This window comes from Orcinus orca, chromosome 5 (assembly GCF_937001465.1).
Source record: "Orcinus orca chromosome 5, mOrcOrc1.1, whole genome shotgun sequence".
In the NCBI taxonomy this organism is placed as follows: Eukaryota; Metazoa; Chordata; class Mammalia; order Artiodactyla; family Delphinidae; genus Orcinus; species Orcinus orca.
The window spans coordinates 65811337-65829467 of NC_064563.1; the positions used below are offsets into that span (position 1 = coordinate 65811337).

The 18131-nt window shown below is 38.2% G+C and overlaps 1 protein-coding gene across 9 annotated transcripts in view; it reads left to right on the top strand.

Annotated features, from left to right (window-relative positions):
- YEATS2 (YEATS domain containing 2) overlaps window positions 1-18131 on the top strand; it is a 109338-nt gene that overhangs the window by 41366 nt on the left and 49841 nt on the right. For 8 of the 9 annotated variants that reach the window (XM_033403135.2, XM_033403136.2, XM_033403128.2 and 5 more), the window contains 2 exons: window positions 8167-8328; window positions 17175-17286. In XM_033403135.2, the coding sequence (XP_033259026.1) occupies window positions 8167-8328; window positions 17175-17286 (274 nt within the window). The remainder of the gene's footprint in view (window positions 1-8166; window positions 8329-17174; window positions 17287-18131) is intronic. The other variant, XM_033403134.2, reaches the window with a different exon arrangement.

Genomic DNA, 18131 nt, shown 5'->3' on the forward strand with positions numbered 1-18131 from the left:
ACAAAACAAACTTTAACGGAATGCCCCTTAGGCCAAAAAAAAAGTTTAAAAGAAAAGGGTTAACTGCAAAGATTCACTTTGGTTAGCGGATATAGCTGTTAAATATTGAATGAATTTCAGGGGTTTTTTAAATTGAAAAGTTTCTCCCACCCTTATCCCCTGGCAACCATTTTTCCACTCTGCTTCTATGAGTTCGACTTTTTTTTAGATTCCACATCAAAGTGATACCAAGCAGTATTTGTCTTTGTCTGACTTATGTCACTTAGCATAATGCCTTCAAACTCCATCCATTTTGTCACAAATGGCAGGATTTACCTTTTATCTCAGAACTGAATATTCCCGTGTGTGTGTGTGTGTGTGTGTGTAGTGTGTGTAGTGTGTATGGTGTGTGTATGTGGTCATATCTTTATCCATCCCTTTTAAAACATTTTTTTAAACTGAAGTATAATTGACCTAACAACATTATATTAGTTTTAGGTATGCAACATAGTGATTTGATATTTTTATACATTGCAAAATGATCACCACGATAAGTCTAGTTACCATCTGTCACCATAGCTATACATTATCTTTATATTACATGACTTATTTATTTTATAACTGGAAGTTTATGTCTCTTTATCTCCCTCATCTATTTCCTTCATCCACCAACCCCCTCCCTCTGGCAAACAGCAGTTTATTCTCTGTATCTATCAATCTGTTTCTGTTTTGTTATGTTAGTTTTGTTTAGATTCCACAAAAAAGTGAAATCATAGTGGGTTTTTTTTTTTTTTTTTTAATTTACTTATTTTTGGCTGTGTTGGGTCTTCGTTTCTGTGCGAGGGCTTTCTCTAGTTACGGCGAGAGGGGGCCACTCTTCATCGCGGTGCGCGGGCCTCTCACTGTCGCGGCCTCTCTTGTTGCGGAGCACAAGCTCCAGATGCGCAGGCTCAGTGGTTGTGGCTCACAGGCCTAGTTGCTCCGCGGCATGTGGGATCTTCCCAGACCAGGGCTCAAACCCGTGTCTGCTGCATTGGCAGGCAGATTCTCAACCACTGCGCCACCAGGGAAGCCCATAGTGTTTGTTTTTCTCTGACTTATTTCACTTAGCAAAATACCCTCTAGGTCCATCCATATTCTCACAAATGGTGAGATTTCATTCTTTTTTATGGCTGAATAATATTCTATTGTATATATATATACCGCATCTTGATTCCATTCATCTGTTGATATATGCTTAGGTTGCTTTCATATCTTGGCTATTGTAAATAATGCTGCAGTGAACATAAGGGTATATTTATCTTTTTGAATTAGTGTTTTGAATATGGTTGGAATTTCCAGAAGTGGAACTGCTGGATCATGATAGCCATTCTGACAGTTGTGAGGTGATATCTTATTGTGGTTTTGATTTGAATTTCCCTGATGATTAGTGATGTTGAGCATCATTTCATGTGTCTGTTGACCGTCTCTCTATGTCTTCTTTGGAAAAATGTCTATTCAGGTCCTCTGCCCATTTTTTTTTTTTTTTTTTTTTTGCGGTACGCGGGCCTTTCACTGTTGTGGCCTCTCCCGTTGCAGAGCACAGGCTCCAGACACACAGGCTCAGCGGCCATGGCTCATGGGCCTAGCCGCTCTGCGGCATGTGGGATCTTCCTGGACCAGGGCATGAACCTGTATCCCCTGCATTGGCAGGCGGACTCTCAACCACTGTGCCACCAGGGAAGCCCTCTCTGCCCATTTTTTAATCGGGTTGTTTGTTTTTTTGATGTTGAGTTCTGTGAGTTCTTGGTATATTTTGGATATTAACCCCTTATCACAGATATGTCATTTGCAAATATCTTCTCCCATTTATTAGGCTGCTTATTTGTTTTGTTCATAGTTCCCATCAATGTGTAAGAGCTTTTTAGTTTAATGTGGTCCCATTTGTTTATTTTGGCTTTTATTGCTCTTGCCTGAGAAGACATATTCAAAAAGATATTGCTAAGACTAATGTCAAAGAGCATACTGCCTATGTTTTCTTCTAAGATTTTTATGGTTTCAGGTCTTACATTTAAGTCTTTAATCCATTTTGAGTTTATTTTTGTATATGGTTTGAGAAAGTAGTCCAGTTTGATTCTTTTGCATGTTACTGTCTGGTTTTCCCAACACCATTTATTGAAGATGCTATTTTTTACCCATTGTATATTCTTGCCTCCTTTGTTGTAGGTTAATGGACCAATAAGTGTGGGTTTGTTTCTGGGCTCTCTGTTCTGTTCCGTTACTCTATGTGTCTATTTTTATGTCAGTACCATACTGTTTTGATAACTGTAGCTTTATAGTGTATATCCATTCATCTCTTGACAGACACTTGTTTCCTTGTCTTAGCTATTGTAAATAATGCTGCAGTGAACATGGGAGTACAGATATCTCTTTGATATCCTTTTTTATTGTCTTTGCCTATATACACAGAAATGGGGTAGTTTTTAATTTTTTGTGGACCCTCCATACTGTTTTCCATAGTGGCTGCATTTACATTCCCACCAACAGTGTATAAGGGTTCCCTTTTCTCCATATTCTCACCAACACTTGTTATCTCTTATATTTTTGATGATAGCCATTCTAACAGATGTGAGATGATAACTCATTGTGGTTTTGATTTGCATTTGCCTGATGATTAGTGATGTTGATCACCTTTTCATGTACCTTTTGACCATTTGTACGTCTTCCTTGGAAAAATATTTACTTCCTCTGCCTATTTCCAAGTCAGGTTTTTGTTTTGTTTTTTTGCTATTATGTGAGTTCCTCATATGTTTTGAATATTAACCCTTTATCTGGTTTATGATTTGCAAATATTTTTTCCCATTCCATACGTTGCCTTTTCATTTTGTTGGTGGTTTCCTATCCTGTGCAAAAGCTTTTTAGTTTGTTGTAGTTCCACTTGTTTATTCTTGCTTTTGTTGCCTCTGTTTTTGGTGTCAAATCCAAAAAATCATTGCCCAGACCAATATCAAAAAGCTTACCCCCTTATACTTTCTTTTAGGAGTTTTATGGTTTCAGGTCTTAAATTTAACTTGTTAATCCGTTTTGAGTTTATTTTTGTGTGTGGTGTGGATAGAGGTTCAGTTTCATTCTTTTGCACATGGCTTTACAGTTTTCCCAATACCATTTATTGAAGAAACTATCCTTCCCCCATTGTATATCTTATCTCCTTTGTCGGAAACTAATTGACCAGTAAGTGTGGGTTTATTTCTGGCCTCTCTATTCTGTTTCATTGATTTATGTGTTTTTATGCCAAAACAACACTTTTGATTACTGCAGCTTTGTAATATACTTTGAAATCAGGAAATGTGATGATGCCTGCAGCTTTGTTCTTCTTTCTCAAGACTGCTCTGGGTATTCAGAATCTTCTCTGGTTCCATACAGATTTTAGGATTGTTTTTCTATTTCTGTGAAAAATGCCATTGGAATTTTATAGGGATTGTATTGAATCTAAATTGCTTTGGATAGTATGAACATCTTAACTATTAATTCTTCCAATACATGAGCACAGAATATATATTTATTTGTGCCTTGTTCAGTTTCTTTCATCATTGTCTTATAGTTTTCAGTGTACAGGTCTTTTACCTCTTTGGTTAAATTTATTGCTAAGTATGTTGTTGTATTTGATGCTCTTGTAAATGAAATTATTGTCTTAATTTCTCTTTCTGATAGTTTGTTGTTAGTGTATAGAAACACAACTGATTTTTTATGTTGATTTTATATCCTGTAACTTTACTGAATTCATTTATTAGTTTTAACAGTTTTGTGGTGGAATCTTTAGGTTTTTCTATATGATATTATGTTGTGTGCAAATAGAGACCATTTTACTTCTTCCTTTCCAGTTTGGTTGCCTTTTATTTCTTTTTCTTGTCTAATTGCTCTGGCTGGGACTTACAGTACTGTGTAGAAAGACGTGGCAAGAGTGGACATCCTTGTCTTGTTCCTGATCTTAGAGGAAAAGCTTCCAGCGTTCACCATTGAATACGATGTTAGCTGTAGGCTTGTCATATGTGACCTTTATTATGCTGAGTTATGCTTCCTCTATACCCAGTTTGTTGAGAGTTTTTATCATGAATGGGTATTGAATTTTGTCAAATGCTTTTTCTGCATCTATTGAGATGATCATATGATTTTTAGCCTTCATTTTATTAATGTGGTGTGTTGCATTGGTTGATTTGTGGATGTCAAACCATCATTGCATGCCTGGAATAAATCCCACTTGATCATGTTGTTGATACTTTTAACACATTATTGACCAGGGGATTTTTGCAGAAACTAACACCTGTGGCTGATGGTTTGTTATGTAAGTGAATATTGAAACACCTGCGTTTGAGTAAATATCAGCAACGTTTTTTGCACTTAATGTATTTATTTGAAACTTTGTACATGTCTTACTAAAGCATTCTGATATTTCGTTAGAGTGTGATAGGCAGTATAGCAGGCACCTCTGTGCAGGGGAACAGAACATCTATTACAAACATACCATGTTTCAATGCACTTTCCCCTGGAATAGCAGACTCTACACTTTCTGGTGGCATTTGTTTTTGGTCCTGTGGGTATTATTTCCTCTAGAATATATTCTTTTATTTTACCTGATAGTTGACAAGGTGGATCTTGGCGGCGCACTGTTCCAGAAACGCCACAAGAAGGACCAGGTGTGGGACTACCGCTGTATTACCAGAATGGTCAATTCCCCATTCTCTAGCTACTGCTAACAAAAATTGCTTGTAAGTCACTTTATTCTGTGCATTAAGGCTGCAATAAATTTTAAACACATTGAATAAAACTGCAATTACTCAAATGTAAACCTACTTTCTTATACCATTTTCGAGTTCTCCGGAGGATATTGAAGTTTGCCAGATATTGATTGGATCGATCAACTCCCTTCATGTATTTATTATACTCTAATATACAGGTGGGCTTAGTTATCTGATGGCCAGTCCTCCATCTTCTTTTCCTGTAGTTGCTGTGGAGGTGTCATGAATAGTTGTCACCATGAGGACTAGCCTCTTGTCTTTCCATAGAAGAAGAGTCACTTCTCTTTTCCATAAGAATGTCATTTCTCCCCTCTGTAGATTTTTAGATTTCTCCTTTAATTGGTTTGGTAGACCACAATTCTCTCTTATAGTCCCACAAACTCTGGTTTTATTTTTCAACAATATTTCAGATGTGGGCACACTGTTGTAATAATTGTCTTGGTAAATATGGTGCCATGAACCGAGATAAGGTTGTAGGACCAATAATATTGTTTCTTGCAGTTTCTTTCCTTCACCCGTGTAAATCTCAAAGTTGCCTATATATCCGGTTTCACTTTCACTTACCATCCTGACCAAAATTCCATATTTTGTAAGTTTTCTGGGATTATAGGTTTTGTTTTCTTTTTTTTTTGGATTATAGGTTTTGAATCTGAGTTGTCCCCTCCACTTTATCATTGCCTCCTCAAGTGATAGCTCTTGTTTGGGTATATAGATCGATTGAAATTTTGGTAGAAAATAATCCAAAAGAGGTTTTTGAAATTCTGTCTGTAGCAAGTGGAGTTTCTGAGTTATCGGTAAAGTGAATAAATACCATTATTTGTTCAAACCTTCTCATCATAATCTTTGGAAAGATTGGTGTTTCAGGATCAGTCAACCAGTATTCTTTCCAGTGTGACTTTCTTAATTGTCCCATCAAAATTATTTTTATTTTATTTTATTTTATTTTTGCGGTATGCGAACCTCTCACTGTTGGGGCCTCTCCCGTTGCGGAGCACAGGCTACGAACACACAGGCTTAGCGGCCGTGACTCACAGGCCCAGCCGCTCCGTGGCATGTGGGATCTTCCTGGACCGGGGCGTGAACCCGTGTCCCCTGCATTGGCAGGTGGACTCTCAACCACTGTGCCACCAGGGAAGCCCCCATCAAAATTATTAATCCAAGAAACTTCTTCATGTCACTATTGGTTACATCAGTCCATTTTAAAGCCTTATCATACTTTTTATTTATTTATTTTGTGTACGTGGGCCCCTCACTGTTGTGGCCTCTCCTGTTGTGGAGGACAGGCTCCGGATGCGCAGGCTCAGCGGCCATGGCTCACGGGCCCAACCGCTCCGCGGCATGTGGGATCCTCCCGGACCGGGGCACGAACCCACGTCCCCTGCATCGGCAGGTGGACTCTCAACCACTGCGCCACCAGGGAAGCCCCTTATCATACTCCGACCAACTTGAAAAAGTCATTACCAAAAATTAATTCTGTTATTTCAATAACACTTTGCGGGTTATTACATTCAGTAGTTACACCTGATACACCTGTAAAGTCTTCTAATTTTCGTGAAGTGTTGTCTTCAATCCACTCTTCCGTAGAAGCAAAGGAGCATTCTCCAGCACCGTGAGTTTCATTTTCACTTTCCGTATCAGAATCAATCACTAAGGTTTTTTGTCTTTTTGTTGGTCTAATAATTCACATCGTCTGAATCAGAACTATATTCTGAAGAACTGTCATCTTCTGAGGCACTAGTGTATATGTTGCTGGGACAGTCAGAGAAAGTATCTGTATAAAATTCACCGAAAAATTCTTCTTCACTCAAAATTTGTGATGCGTCATTTTTGAAAATTTTATGGTAATAAACTTGCATTTATAATATACACAAGATTGGGACAAAAACCTAACAGAGCAAAATGTGAATGATAATGACAGTCATAAGTTGTATAATGAACCCTTGATCAATTTTAAGCTGTAACAACTTCACACTGTGATGTTAATTGTATCACACTCTATTGATACGTTTCCAGTCAATAACGCTCGGGTAACAAAAGACGCATTATTACCTCTCAGGTCAGTAATGTGTCAATGTACTGTTGAATTCTGTTTACTAATGTTTTGTTGAAGAATTTTGCATCTACTTTTATCAGGGATACTGGCTTGTAATTTCCATGTAGTATCCTTATTTGGCTTTGATATCAGGGTAATTTTGGCTTTGTTAAATGAGTTTGTTGGGCTTCCCTGGTGGCGCAGCAGTTGAGAGTCCGCCTGCCGATGCAGGGGACACAGGTTCGTGCCCCGGTCTGGGAAGATCCCACATGCTGCGGAGTGGCTAGGCCTGTGAGCCATGGCCACTGAGCCTGCGCGTCCGGAGCCTGTGCTCCGCAACGGGAGAGGCCCCAACAGTGAGAGGCCCGCCTACCACAAAAAAAAAAAAAAAAAAAAAAAAGTTTGTTGAGTGTTCCCTCCCCTTCTGTTTTTTGGAAGAGATTGAGGATTGGTACCAATTCTTTAAATGTTTGGTAGAATTTACCCTTTAAAGCCATCTGGTCCTGGAATGTACTTTTTTGGGAGGTTTTTACTAATTCAGTCGGATTGGTACCAATTCTTTAAATGTTTGGTAGAATTCACCCTTTAAAGCCATCTGGTCCTGGAATGTACTTTTTTGGGAGGTTTTTACGAATTCAGTCTCCTTATTAGTAATTGTTCTGTTCAGATTTTCTATTTCTTCACTATTCAGTCTGGGTGAGCTGTGTATTTTTAGGATTTATTCACTACTTCTAAGTTGTCTGGTTCGTTGGTGTTTAATTGTTCTCTGTCTCTTATGATCCTTTGTATTTGTGTAGTATGAATTGTAACATCTCCACTTTCATTTATAATTTTATTTATTTATTACCCCCCCCCCTTTTCTTGGTAAGTCTGGGTAAAGGTTTTTGTCTATTTTGTTGTTTATCTTTTAAAAAAACCAGCTCTTAGTTTCTTTGATCTTTTCTACTGTGTTTTTGGTCTCAATTTATTTCCACTCTGATCTTGGTTATTTCCTTCCTTCTACTAACTTTGGGCTTAGTCTGTTTTTTTCTTTCTAGTTCCTTACAGTGTAAAGTTAGATTGTGTATATGAAGTCTTTCTTTTTTCTTAATGTAGGCATTTATCACTGTAAACTTCTTTCTTAGAACTGTTTTTGCTGCATCACTTAGGTTTTGGTGTGCTTTATTTCCATTTTCAGTTCTCTCAAGATGTTTTTTGATTTCTCTTTTGATTTTTTTTTCACCTATTTGTTGGTAAGTAGCATGTTGCTTAATCTTCACATATATGTAAATTTTCCTATTTTCGTCTTGTAATTGATTTTTAATCTTGTTTTAAGTAGTAGGTAATTGGTTTGTTAGGAAAAAAGAATTCGAGTAGTTTTTTTTTTTTTCTCTACTCTAGGTACATACCTCCTGATAAGAGAGAAGAAAACGACCAGTCAACCCACAAGTGGATGGTATATGTCCGAGGGTCTCGTAGAGAACCCAGCATTAATCATTTTGTCAAGAAAGTTTGGTTCTTTCTTCATCCCAGCTATAAACCAAATGACCTTGTGGAAATTAGGTGAGCACACTTGAGTTATTAAACCTGAGAAGTACAGATTTACTGAAGTGAAAGGAAAGTGATTTAACTTGAGAACACTCCCTTGAAATTCTTGTGTCATTAATAATTTACTCAGCTTCGGCTTTTAGTCACAGTATAGTTTTAGCTGTGGTTCCCTCTTGCAGATTTCTGTCTCACTGAACAGGTACCATCCCCTTCTGTCAGGTTGTTACCGTATGAATTATATTAGCTGATTCTCCTCTCCTCTGGAAATAGCTTAACTTGTTTATATAGATACAACGTTACTGTTTTTTATGATTATCAGAATATAATAGAATTAAATAAAGTTTCTGAAATTACAGAAATATTTAATGTTGAAAGTTCTCCATGATCTCACCTTCTCAGAAGTAACCCTTAATGATATTTTTTCTGTATATATAAACCTAGTATAGTTGTTGAGGTTCTTTGTTGTCATTATTTCACAGAGATGGAATGATAATATATATATGGTTCTGAAATTTGTTTCATTTAGGTGTATTCTTTACATCTTTATGTGATGTTACATATCACATATATATTCATTATATGACTGTATTGTGGAAGTGGTTGTGGGTCTTTATCAGTGAAATCTCCTGTATCCTCAGCTTTCTTCAGAACATTCCCTCCACTCCTGACTCTTAAGTAAAACATGGCTATCTCCTGAGAACACCACTTCTCCCAAGAAAACTTTCAAGTGGCAGCTGTTTTTTTCTCTCACACAGCATGTACCATTGGGTCTAAAAAGGGGGTGCATGTCTTTCTTGCTCATATTTGTGGCTTCTAGACCACCTTTTCCCTTTTTCTCTCTAAAAACCTCAACTCCTTAGAAGCTTCGTAAGATCTGCTGCTCCTCCTTGTCGCAGGCATCTACTGATTTCCCAGTCAATCCTCTCTTTCAGAAACAGTTTTAGCACCTGGTGTACTGATTTTCTGTCTAGCAGTGCTCTTTTTTTAAAAAAAATATTTATTTATTTTTGGCTGCGTTGGGTCTTCGTTGCTGCTCACGGGCTTTCTCTAGTTGCGGTGAGTGGGGCTACTCTTCATTGCGGTGCGCAGGCTTCTCATTGCGGTGGCTTCTCTTGTTGTGGAGCACAGGCTCTAGACGCATGGGCTTCAGTAGTTGTGGCATGTGGTCTTCAGTAGTTGTGGCTCGCGGGCTGTAGCACGCAGGCTCAGTAGTTGTGGCGCACGGGCTTAGCTGCTCCGCAGCATGTGGGATCTTCCCGGACCAGGGCTTGATCCCGTGTCCCCTGCGTTGACAGACGGATTCTTAAGCACTGCGCCACCAGGGAAGTCCCTCTAGCAGTACTCTTGCCCTCATTCTTAAGAGCTTTGACATGCTGATAGACAATTCATCCAAAACCCTGGTCTCCCAGTTCATTGATAACCTCACTTTAATAATAAGGTTATGGTAGTGATATACCATAGAATCTAAGCTGAGTAAGGAGAGAAGGAGATTACATAAGAGCAGTGATGGGTAGTGCAAACTGGTGTGGGCAAGAAATGGAAATCTCTGTGGGGGTCAAAGGAATGGAGTCAGAAGATAGGAGTTGTTGGTCAGAAAGTCAAATACCTGGAAATGAGATTTTTTTGTAGCTAATACAGAACATTTATCTTCTTCATATGGCTAGTTATGCGTTTATCAGTTACCAGCTGATCTGTCCTTTAATACACACTAAATTCTGGCATAAACATGGATCTGATGCTAGATTCCATTAGTGATTTTGATTCCTGTACTAGTATTTTACTATTTTTTTAAAATTAATTAATTTATTTATTTTGGGCTGTGTTGGGTCTTTGTTGCCGTGTGCGGGCTTTCTCTAGTTGTGGTGAGCTGGGACCACTCTTCATTGTGGTACGGTGTGTGGGCTTCTCATTGCGGTGGCTTCTCTTGTCGCGGAGCACGGGCTCTAGGCGTGGGGGCTCCGTAGTTGTGGCTCGTGGGCTCTAGAGCGCAGGCTAGTAGTTGTGACGCATGGGCTTAGTTGCTCTGCGGCATGTGGGATCTTCCCGGACCAGGGCTGAAACCTGTGTCCCCTGCATTGGCAGGCGGTTCTTAACCACTGCACCACCAGGGATGTCCCTATACTATTTTAATTGTTTTGCTGTATAGTATACTCTGATGTCCGGTAGAGTATGTTCCCCTGATTATTATTATTCTACAGTTTTTGTCTTGGTCATTCTTGAGTATATATGTTGTTCCAGATTAGTTTAGAATCTCTGTCAAGTTATGGATTGAAATTGCATTGAATTAATGATTAATTTTCACACTTTTTATGATATTGAATCTTTTTGTCTTGTCTATCCTGGAGAATCAATCAGTGTAAACAAGATTTTTTCCTTTTAATGTTTATAAAACTTCCTGTATTTTCTTGACATATTTCACTGGATAGAACCTCAGAAAAGTGTTGATAGTCTGTTTTTTTCTAATGGTAGAGTTTGATAGAGGAGCAATTACATTCTTAGGCTCTCAAACATTAGTATTGAGAAGGCCTTGTCTGTGATTTTGTTTCAGTCTATACCTGATTCATGAACTGTTTCAGAAATACCCGATACAGCTCATCTAGCCTCACCTGGAATTCCACTGGTGACCTAGACTTGTTTTCTTTGCTAGGAATACCATCTTCCTATTGTCTGTCTTCTTCACTTACACACACATGCACATATGCATATGTACATGCACACACTGTCTTTCTTAAGGTCTGCTGTTTGTGCTTCAAGACATAACTCAGGTTACTTTCTCAGTGAATCCTTCTTTGCTCTACTTTCTTACAGGGGTTAAAATACAGTAAATGATTGTTTACTTGAATTCTTGGGATAGTAACAATATTTTATAGTTTAAGATAGCTTACAGAGTAACAGTATTTTCTGAGTTTAGATATACTGACTCCAGATAAGTCCAGTATTTTAATACACATATTTTAGTGAGTTTGGTAAGAAATAGTAGATGAGTTTAAAAAGTACTTTGTCTATAAAAATATAAATAATAAAAAGAATTTATGGGGGCTTCCCTGGTGATGCAGTGGTTGAGAGTCTGCCTGCCGATGTAGGGGACACGGGTTTGTGCCCCAGTCTGGGAAGATCCCACATTGCCGTAGAGCGGTTGGGCCCGTGAGCCATGGCCGCTGAGCCTGCGCGTCTGGAGCCTATGCTCTGCAATGAGAGAGGCCACAACAGTGAGAGGCCCGCGTACCCAAAAAAAAAAAAAAATATATATATATATATACACATATATATATGTTTTAATGTCCAGACCAGCAAGAAATTCCTTTATATAGTAAAAACAGCAACAAAAATACTGTTTTAGGAAAACATTTTATTTGATATAAAGCATGTGAATCAGTTAAAATGTATTAATCATATTTTGTATTGATGATAAACATCTGATTTATCAAAAATGGGATTAAAAACTCATTACATAAAACCCTAAATACTTAATGATGCAAATCAATGCCTATTTTATTTCTCAGTTCTCATCCCAGGAATTGGAATTTGTGAAACACACTGAGTTCCTTTAAGTTTTAGTATATATCATGCAGTAATATATGAAGTTGTATTTATTAAGAAATCTTTACTAATCTGCCGGTAAAGGTGGCAAATCACTTATCAGGTTGTATTGTAACGGTCTGAGGAAATCCAAGGAAAAGATCATACATATAGGTCCTCTTCAAATTTCTTTCTCATCTTATACATCTGTAGTATCTTCTGTTAATAGTAAATGAACTTTGTTTTCTGAAATTTATGAGGCTTCACATCATGGAAATAGCCTCTGACAATTATTTTCTGTCTAGTCCATGCCACTCTTGACAGTATTGCATAACTGGCTGTGGTGGTATATCTGACCAGTTAGTTTTTCACAGCTTGTGAATTGCACCATTACTACATACCTTTCCCAAGAGCATACTTTCCCATACTTTATTAACTACTGGGTTATGATTTTTAAATAGTATTTTAAAAGAGATCCTTGCTTGTGTGCTTCTGGTGTTTAAAACTCCTGAGAAATAATTTGTTAATGATCAACCACATCTCTGTGTTTTTATAGCAAGTAATGTATATAAGTTTATTATTACACTTATTAATTTACATGTATGTCTCCCTTAGTAGATTTAGAACTTCTCGATGTTTGGGACCTTTTCTTAATTCTTTCTCTCCCTGTGATCTATCTAGCACAGTGTCCAGCATGTAGTAAATGTCATTTCTTGTTGAGTGAATTATTGAATTCATGATGTGAGCTATTCCATTTGTAGGTGGCTGTGTTTGTTTGGAAGTTTTTAATTATATTGAGCAGAGACCTAACTTCCTTTAACTTCTAAACAGTACACTTTCCGTCCGTTAGTTTTGTAACACCACACAGAATCAGTGTAGTCCCTTTTCCATGTAGCTGTTCAAATATTTTGAAAGCAACTGGTAGGTCTCTTCTATTCTCCTCCAAGCCAAATATCCACATTTCAGTTGTCATTCGTGTGACTTTGTTTTTTGTTCCTCTGCCATCCAGGTTATATTCTCTGACACACTCTGGTTTGTCTGTATTCTTTTTATTTTGGCGGTACGCGGGCCTCTCACTGCTGTGGCCTCTCCCGTTGCGGAGCACAGGCTCCGGACGCGCAGGCTCAGCGGCCATAACTCACGGGCCCAGCCGCTCCGCGGCATGTGGGATCCTCCCGGACCGGGGCACGAACCCGTGTCCCCTGCATCAGCAGGCGGACTGTCAACCACTGCGCCACCAGGGAAGCCCTGTCTGTATTCTTAAAATATTCTTCTTAGAGCTGAACTTTAAATTTCAGGTAGGACAGAACATTAGCATGTGTCGTAGATTTAATTGTAAATCTGTGTTCTTTACAAGGCTTTTAAGGTGGTTCTTGTGTCAGGTATCTAAAGGAACGTGATGAGTAGGCGAGATCTTTTCAGCTGCCTTGAAACTTGGGGATAATCTTTATCTCTGGACCAAAGCACATGTATTTTCATCGTGCACTCTGAATCTGCTCGTCAGAGCACATTACCTGATGAAGAGCATAAGTAGATTCTGTTCCTGTAGACCATCTGTTTTCCATTTGGTTCAGTTATTCCTTAGCCAACTTCTTAAAAGCTGTGACTGTAAACTTTGCTTTTAGGCACAAGATAGTCACTAAGTGTATGCCAGGCTCGGGACTTGATACAGGGTTAGCAGAGATGAAGAACACTTGGTTACTGTGTCAGTAGAATATTCCTGCCCTTGGTGCATGAGAGACTAGAGTGTGCTCAGCCCCCAAGGGAATGTCCTAGTGAGCCTCTTCAAAACATTTGTATCATTAAAAAAAATAAGCATGGGCCCTGGAGTTTAAATCTCAGATCCACTACTTATTTGCTGCATGACCTTGGGCTATTTAGCCTCACTGTGTCTCAGAGGGGATATCTCATATTGTGATTTAAAAATTAGATAAGTTAATAGATATAAAGGGCTTAGAACAGTGGTAGGATCATAGTAAACAATATAAGTGTTTGCTTCTGCGGCTGTTATAAGGAACAGAATGTGTTTACCCTGAAAAGAAGAGAACTTAGTGGAATGTTTTAGTTTTTTGAAGGTCATGTGGAGGAGGAATTTGTGATTGTAGAAGGCATACTAGAAGTAACATGCAGGAGGAAGATGAAATATTTTTATAACAGAACTCTTTAGAAATGTGATACAGAGTGTTACTAAAGTAATGAATTCTGGGTCACTAGAAGTGATCCTAAAAGACTGGTTGCCCATTTGAATTATTTGGGCGAGGAATTGTGCTTCATTCTGTATTTTTAGGACATTTTAAAGCCTAGTTTTTTAAAGCCTAGTATTCTGTGGGTTGTCTTCTTGGTTATTGATACATTTCACCCTCTATGAGGAATCTAGAAATATAGAAGTCTATTTAGGGGAAGCAGTCCCCTTTTTGTGTGAAATACATATGTCTTTTGAAGTATAACATTTCTGTAGCTGTCTTATCTGTTGGTAGGTCTTGGATTTCTTTTTTGTTTCCAAAAATACGGTTAGGGAGGAATTTCCTATTAAAAAGCATTGTTCCTTTTTCCTTATTTGTCTGTCTTCTGTCTTCCCTGGCAGCAGTCCTTCCTGTCCATTCACTAGAGTTTAGCCTATGTACACAAACTGAGGAGCACAGCTGATTTACTATATCCTTTGTAAGAGAAATTCAGCATACGAACCATGAGATTGACGAATATTGCAAAGTGAATTTGGGCCTTCCACTTAGCTTTACTGGAATTTAAATGACTAAACTTGTCATCAATAGAATTTCCCTTAATTATTCTTCTTAAGTCCACCATGTCTGTAGGCCCCACTGTATCTCTGGCTTTGGATTCCTTTTCAAGCTGCTGTCTCAAGTCAGCATTCTCATTTGACCCCAAGCCTGTCTTTATTGCTGTCTTAACCTATGCTGACATCATGGCTACTTCTCTTACTGACTCAGCTGGTTCCTTCCATCCAGGGCACTGTGTTTCTTTGCTTTCTTTTCTCTAGTTTATAATACAGCTGTTGCTTCCTCTACTTTCCAGGCTTCTCTCACACTCAGGGATTTTTCCTGCTTTGGGCTCTCCTGGTAGCCTCTGGTTTTGTGCCTGATGATTCATATCTGTTCCTAGACTCCTCTCAGGTTGTGTTCTTGGACTCTGCCCTTACTGAATTCATGTCCCTCCTTAGTTTTCCAAAAGCACATCCCACTGAAAGTTCCTTTCTCCCTGCAATCTTGGCATTCTCTCTCATTATAGGAATTCCAAGCCATTGATTCATAATGAACACTTTAATTTTAAAGCATTCTCTCTTTCCTCCATTAACTTAAACCATATTATTCTTGAGTACATGAAGGTCTCAATTAAATTTTTAAACTTTTTATTCTGAAAAATTCCAGACATATATTGGGTTGGCTAAAAAGGTCCTTTGGTTTTTAAGTAAAAATAAAAGACACATTTTTCATTTTCACCAAGAACTTTATTGAACAGTGGATTCACCGTTTTGTTCCACTACCTTCTGCCAGTTTTCAGGCAACTTCATAATTCCATCTTTCCAAAACTTTTTATGTTTTTGAGCAAAGAACTGTTCTAGGTGCCTTTTACAGTCTTACAGGGAATTGAAATTTTTTCCATTTAAGAGAATTCTGTAAAGACTGAAGTAAATGGAAATCCAAAGGTGCAATGTCTCGTGAATACAGCAGATGAATCAGAACTTCCCAGCCAAGCTGTAACAGTTTTTGCCTGGTCATCAAAGAAACATGCGGTCCTGTGGTATCCTGATGGAAGAAGGTTATGCATTTTCTTTTGACTAATTCCGGACGCTTTTGGTCGAGTGCTGCTTTCAGTTGGTCTAATTGTGAGCAGTACTTGTTGGAAATAATCGTTTTGTTTTCCAGAAGGTGCTCATAATAGAGGACTCCCTTCTAGTCCAGCCATGTGCACAACATCACCTTCTTTGGATGAAGACCGGCCTTTGGTGTGGTTGGTGGTGGTTCATTTCACTTGCCCCACAGGCAAAGCTTCCATTCCACATTACTGTACAGTATCCACTTTTCATCGCCCGTCACAATTTGTTTTAAAAACAGACTGTTTTCATTATGTTTTAGTAGAGAATCGCATGGGGAAATATATGGTCAAGAGGTTTTTTTGCTTATGTGGAACCCAAACATCAAAGCGATTAACATAACCTAGCTGGTGCAAATGATTTTCAATGCTTGATTTGGATATTTTGAGTATGTTGGCTGTCTCCCACGTGGTATAACATTGGTTGTTCTCAATTAATGTCTCGATTTGATTCCTGTCAACTTCAACTGGTCTACGCAACCGTGGAGCATCGTCCAGCGAGAAATCTCCAGCGTAAAACTTTTGCAAACCACTTTTGACACATTTTGATCAGTCATAGCACCTTCTCCATACACTGCACAAATCTTTTTTTGCATTTCAGTTGCATTTTTATCTTTCTTGAAATAGTAAAGCATAATATGCTAAAAATGTTGCTTTTTTCTTCCATCTTCAATATTAAAATGGCTACACAAAAATTCACCCATTTTGATAAGTTCTTTTTTAAACGCACGCTGATATGACAGCTGTCATCATACAGTCTAACAAAATTGTTTCAAATGAAGTTAAAGACAACTAAGTGCTACTAGGAGCCATCTTACTGAAAAAAATGAACGTACCTTTTGGCCCACCCAGTACAAAGTAGAGTATATTGAATCCTCACGTACCCAACACCAATTATCAACAGCATGCCAGTCTTTTTCTCATCAATCTTCCTTTTTATTCTCTTCACAAATTACATTTTGACTGCTGAAAATTCTCTAGTCCAATTAGCATTCACACACATTCCTCTCTATTCACTAAAATTATATAAAGTCATATATAATTTAAGTCTTCTTAGTAGATAGTTTCAAATAAATTGTCACTTTCAGATTGGGCATTCATGATTTATTTTGTTTTTGCCAGAGTGGAGGAATAAATGATTGTCTTGGGGTAGGGAACATACCTCCCAGCCTATGTCTATCAAGTAGCAATCAAGGATTCTGGCTTTAATACTGCGACATCCATCAAATCACCTTAGTTCCCTGTCTGGGAAAATAATGACATTGGATTGTATGGTATAAGTGTCTTAGCTCTAAGTATTCAGTAGTTGAAAGCTTAATGTAGGTTTGAGTTGAATTTTTTATGATTTAGCATTTTAGCAAAATTCAGCGTATTGATTTAGCATCAAGTGAGGAAATCTAAATAATTATTAGAAACATGTGAAGTTCTAACTTAGCCATTATGGGAAAACTATTCTTTCTAGAATGAGAGAGTGAACATGGACTAATACATTAATATCTGCTTTTCCCTAGAGAACCTCCTTTTCACTTGACCAGAAGAGGCTGGGGTGAGTTTCCTGTCAGAGTTCAAGTACACTTTAAGGACAGCCAGAACAAGCGGATAGATATCATACATAATCTGAAGGTATTGTAACAAAACATTGCTCCCCAGAAATGAAGTATCTTTTTTTTGTGTGGTACACGGGCCTCTCACCGTTGTGGCCTCCCGTTGCGGAGCACAGGCTCCGGACACACAGGTTCAGCAGCCATGGCTCACGGGCCCAGCCGCTCCACGGCACGTGGGATTCCTGGACCAGGGCACGAACCCGTGTCCCCTGCATCGGCAGGTGGACTCTCAACCACTGTGCCACCAGGGAAGCCCTGAAGTATCTTTGTTCACCTCCACTTAAAGTGGTGGGTTAGCCCTCTGAGAGAAGTGGCCACGCATAGTGGGAGCAGGATAAATCTTTTTGAGTGTGTTTTGCTTACTGCTACAACACTTGCCTTCTGAAGGTTGGGGAAGGGGTCACTTTACAGCAGAATGTATATTCTTTAAAAAGATGAACTGGTCAGATAATCAGAAGACTTGAATCTCTGATCAGAGCTCACTTGTACTGTGCTACCTGGGGCTAACAAGTAAATGAAATCTTTTTCTTTTTAATCTGTATTTTACTCTTTACATTTTAATTTTCTGTAAAAAGAGGCACAAATAATAAGCCTTGTCTATTTATCTTTTAAGGATAAAGATAGAAGTGAACATATTTTAGGAAATATTAAGTACTGTGGAAGGTTGTAATACTTTTGAAATCCTTAACTGATATATCCACATGGTTTATTATGTAACCATTAAAAATTTTATTTTAAAAAGTGTTTTTTATACATGGGAAAAACTACCATTTTAGTAAATGAAAAGCATAGAGTATAAAACTATGTATATAGTATGAGGTCAACCAAGATTTTAAATAGGTGGGAAAAACACAAAAGAAATAC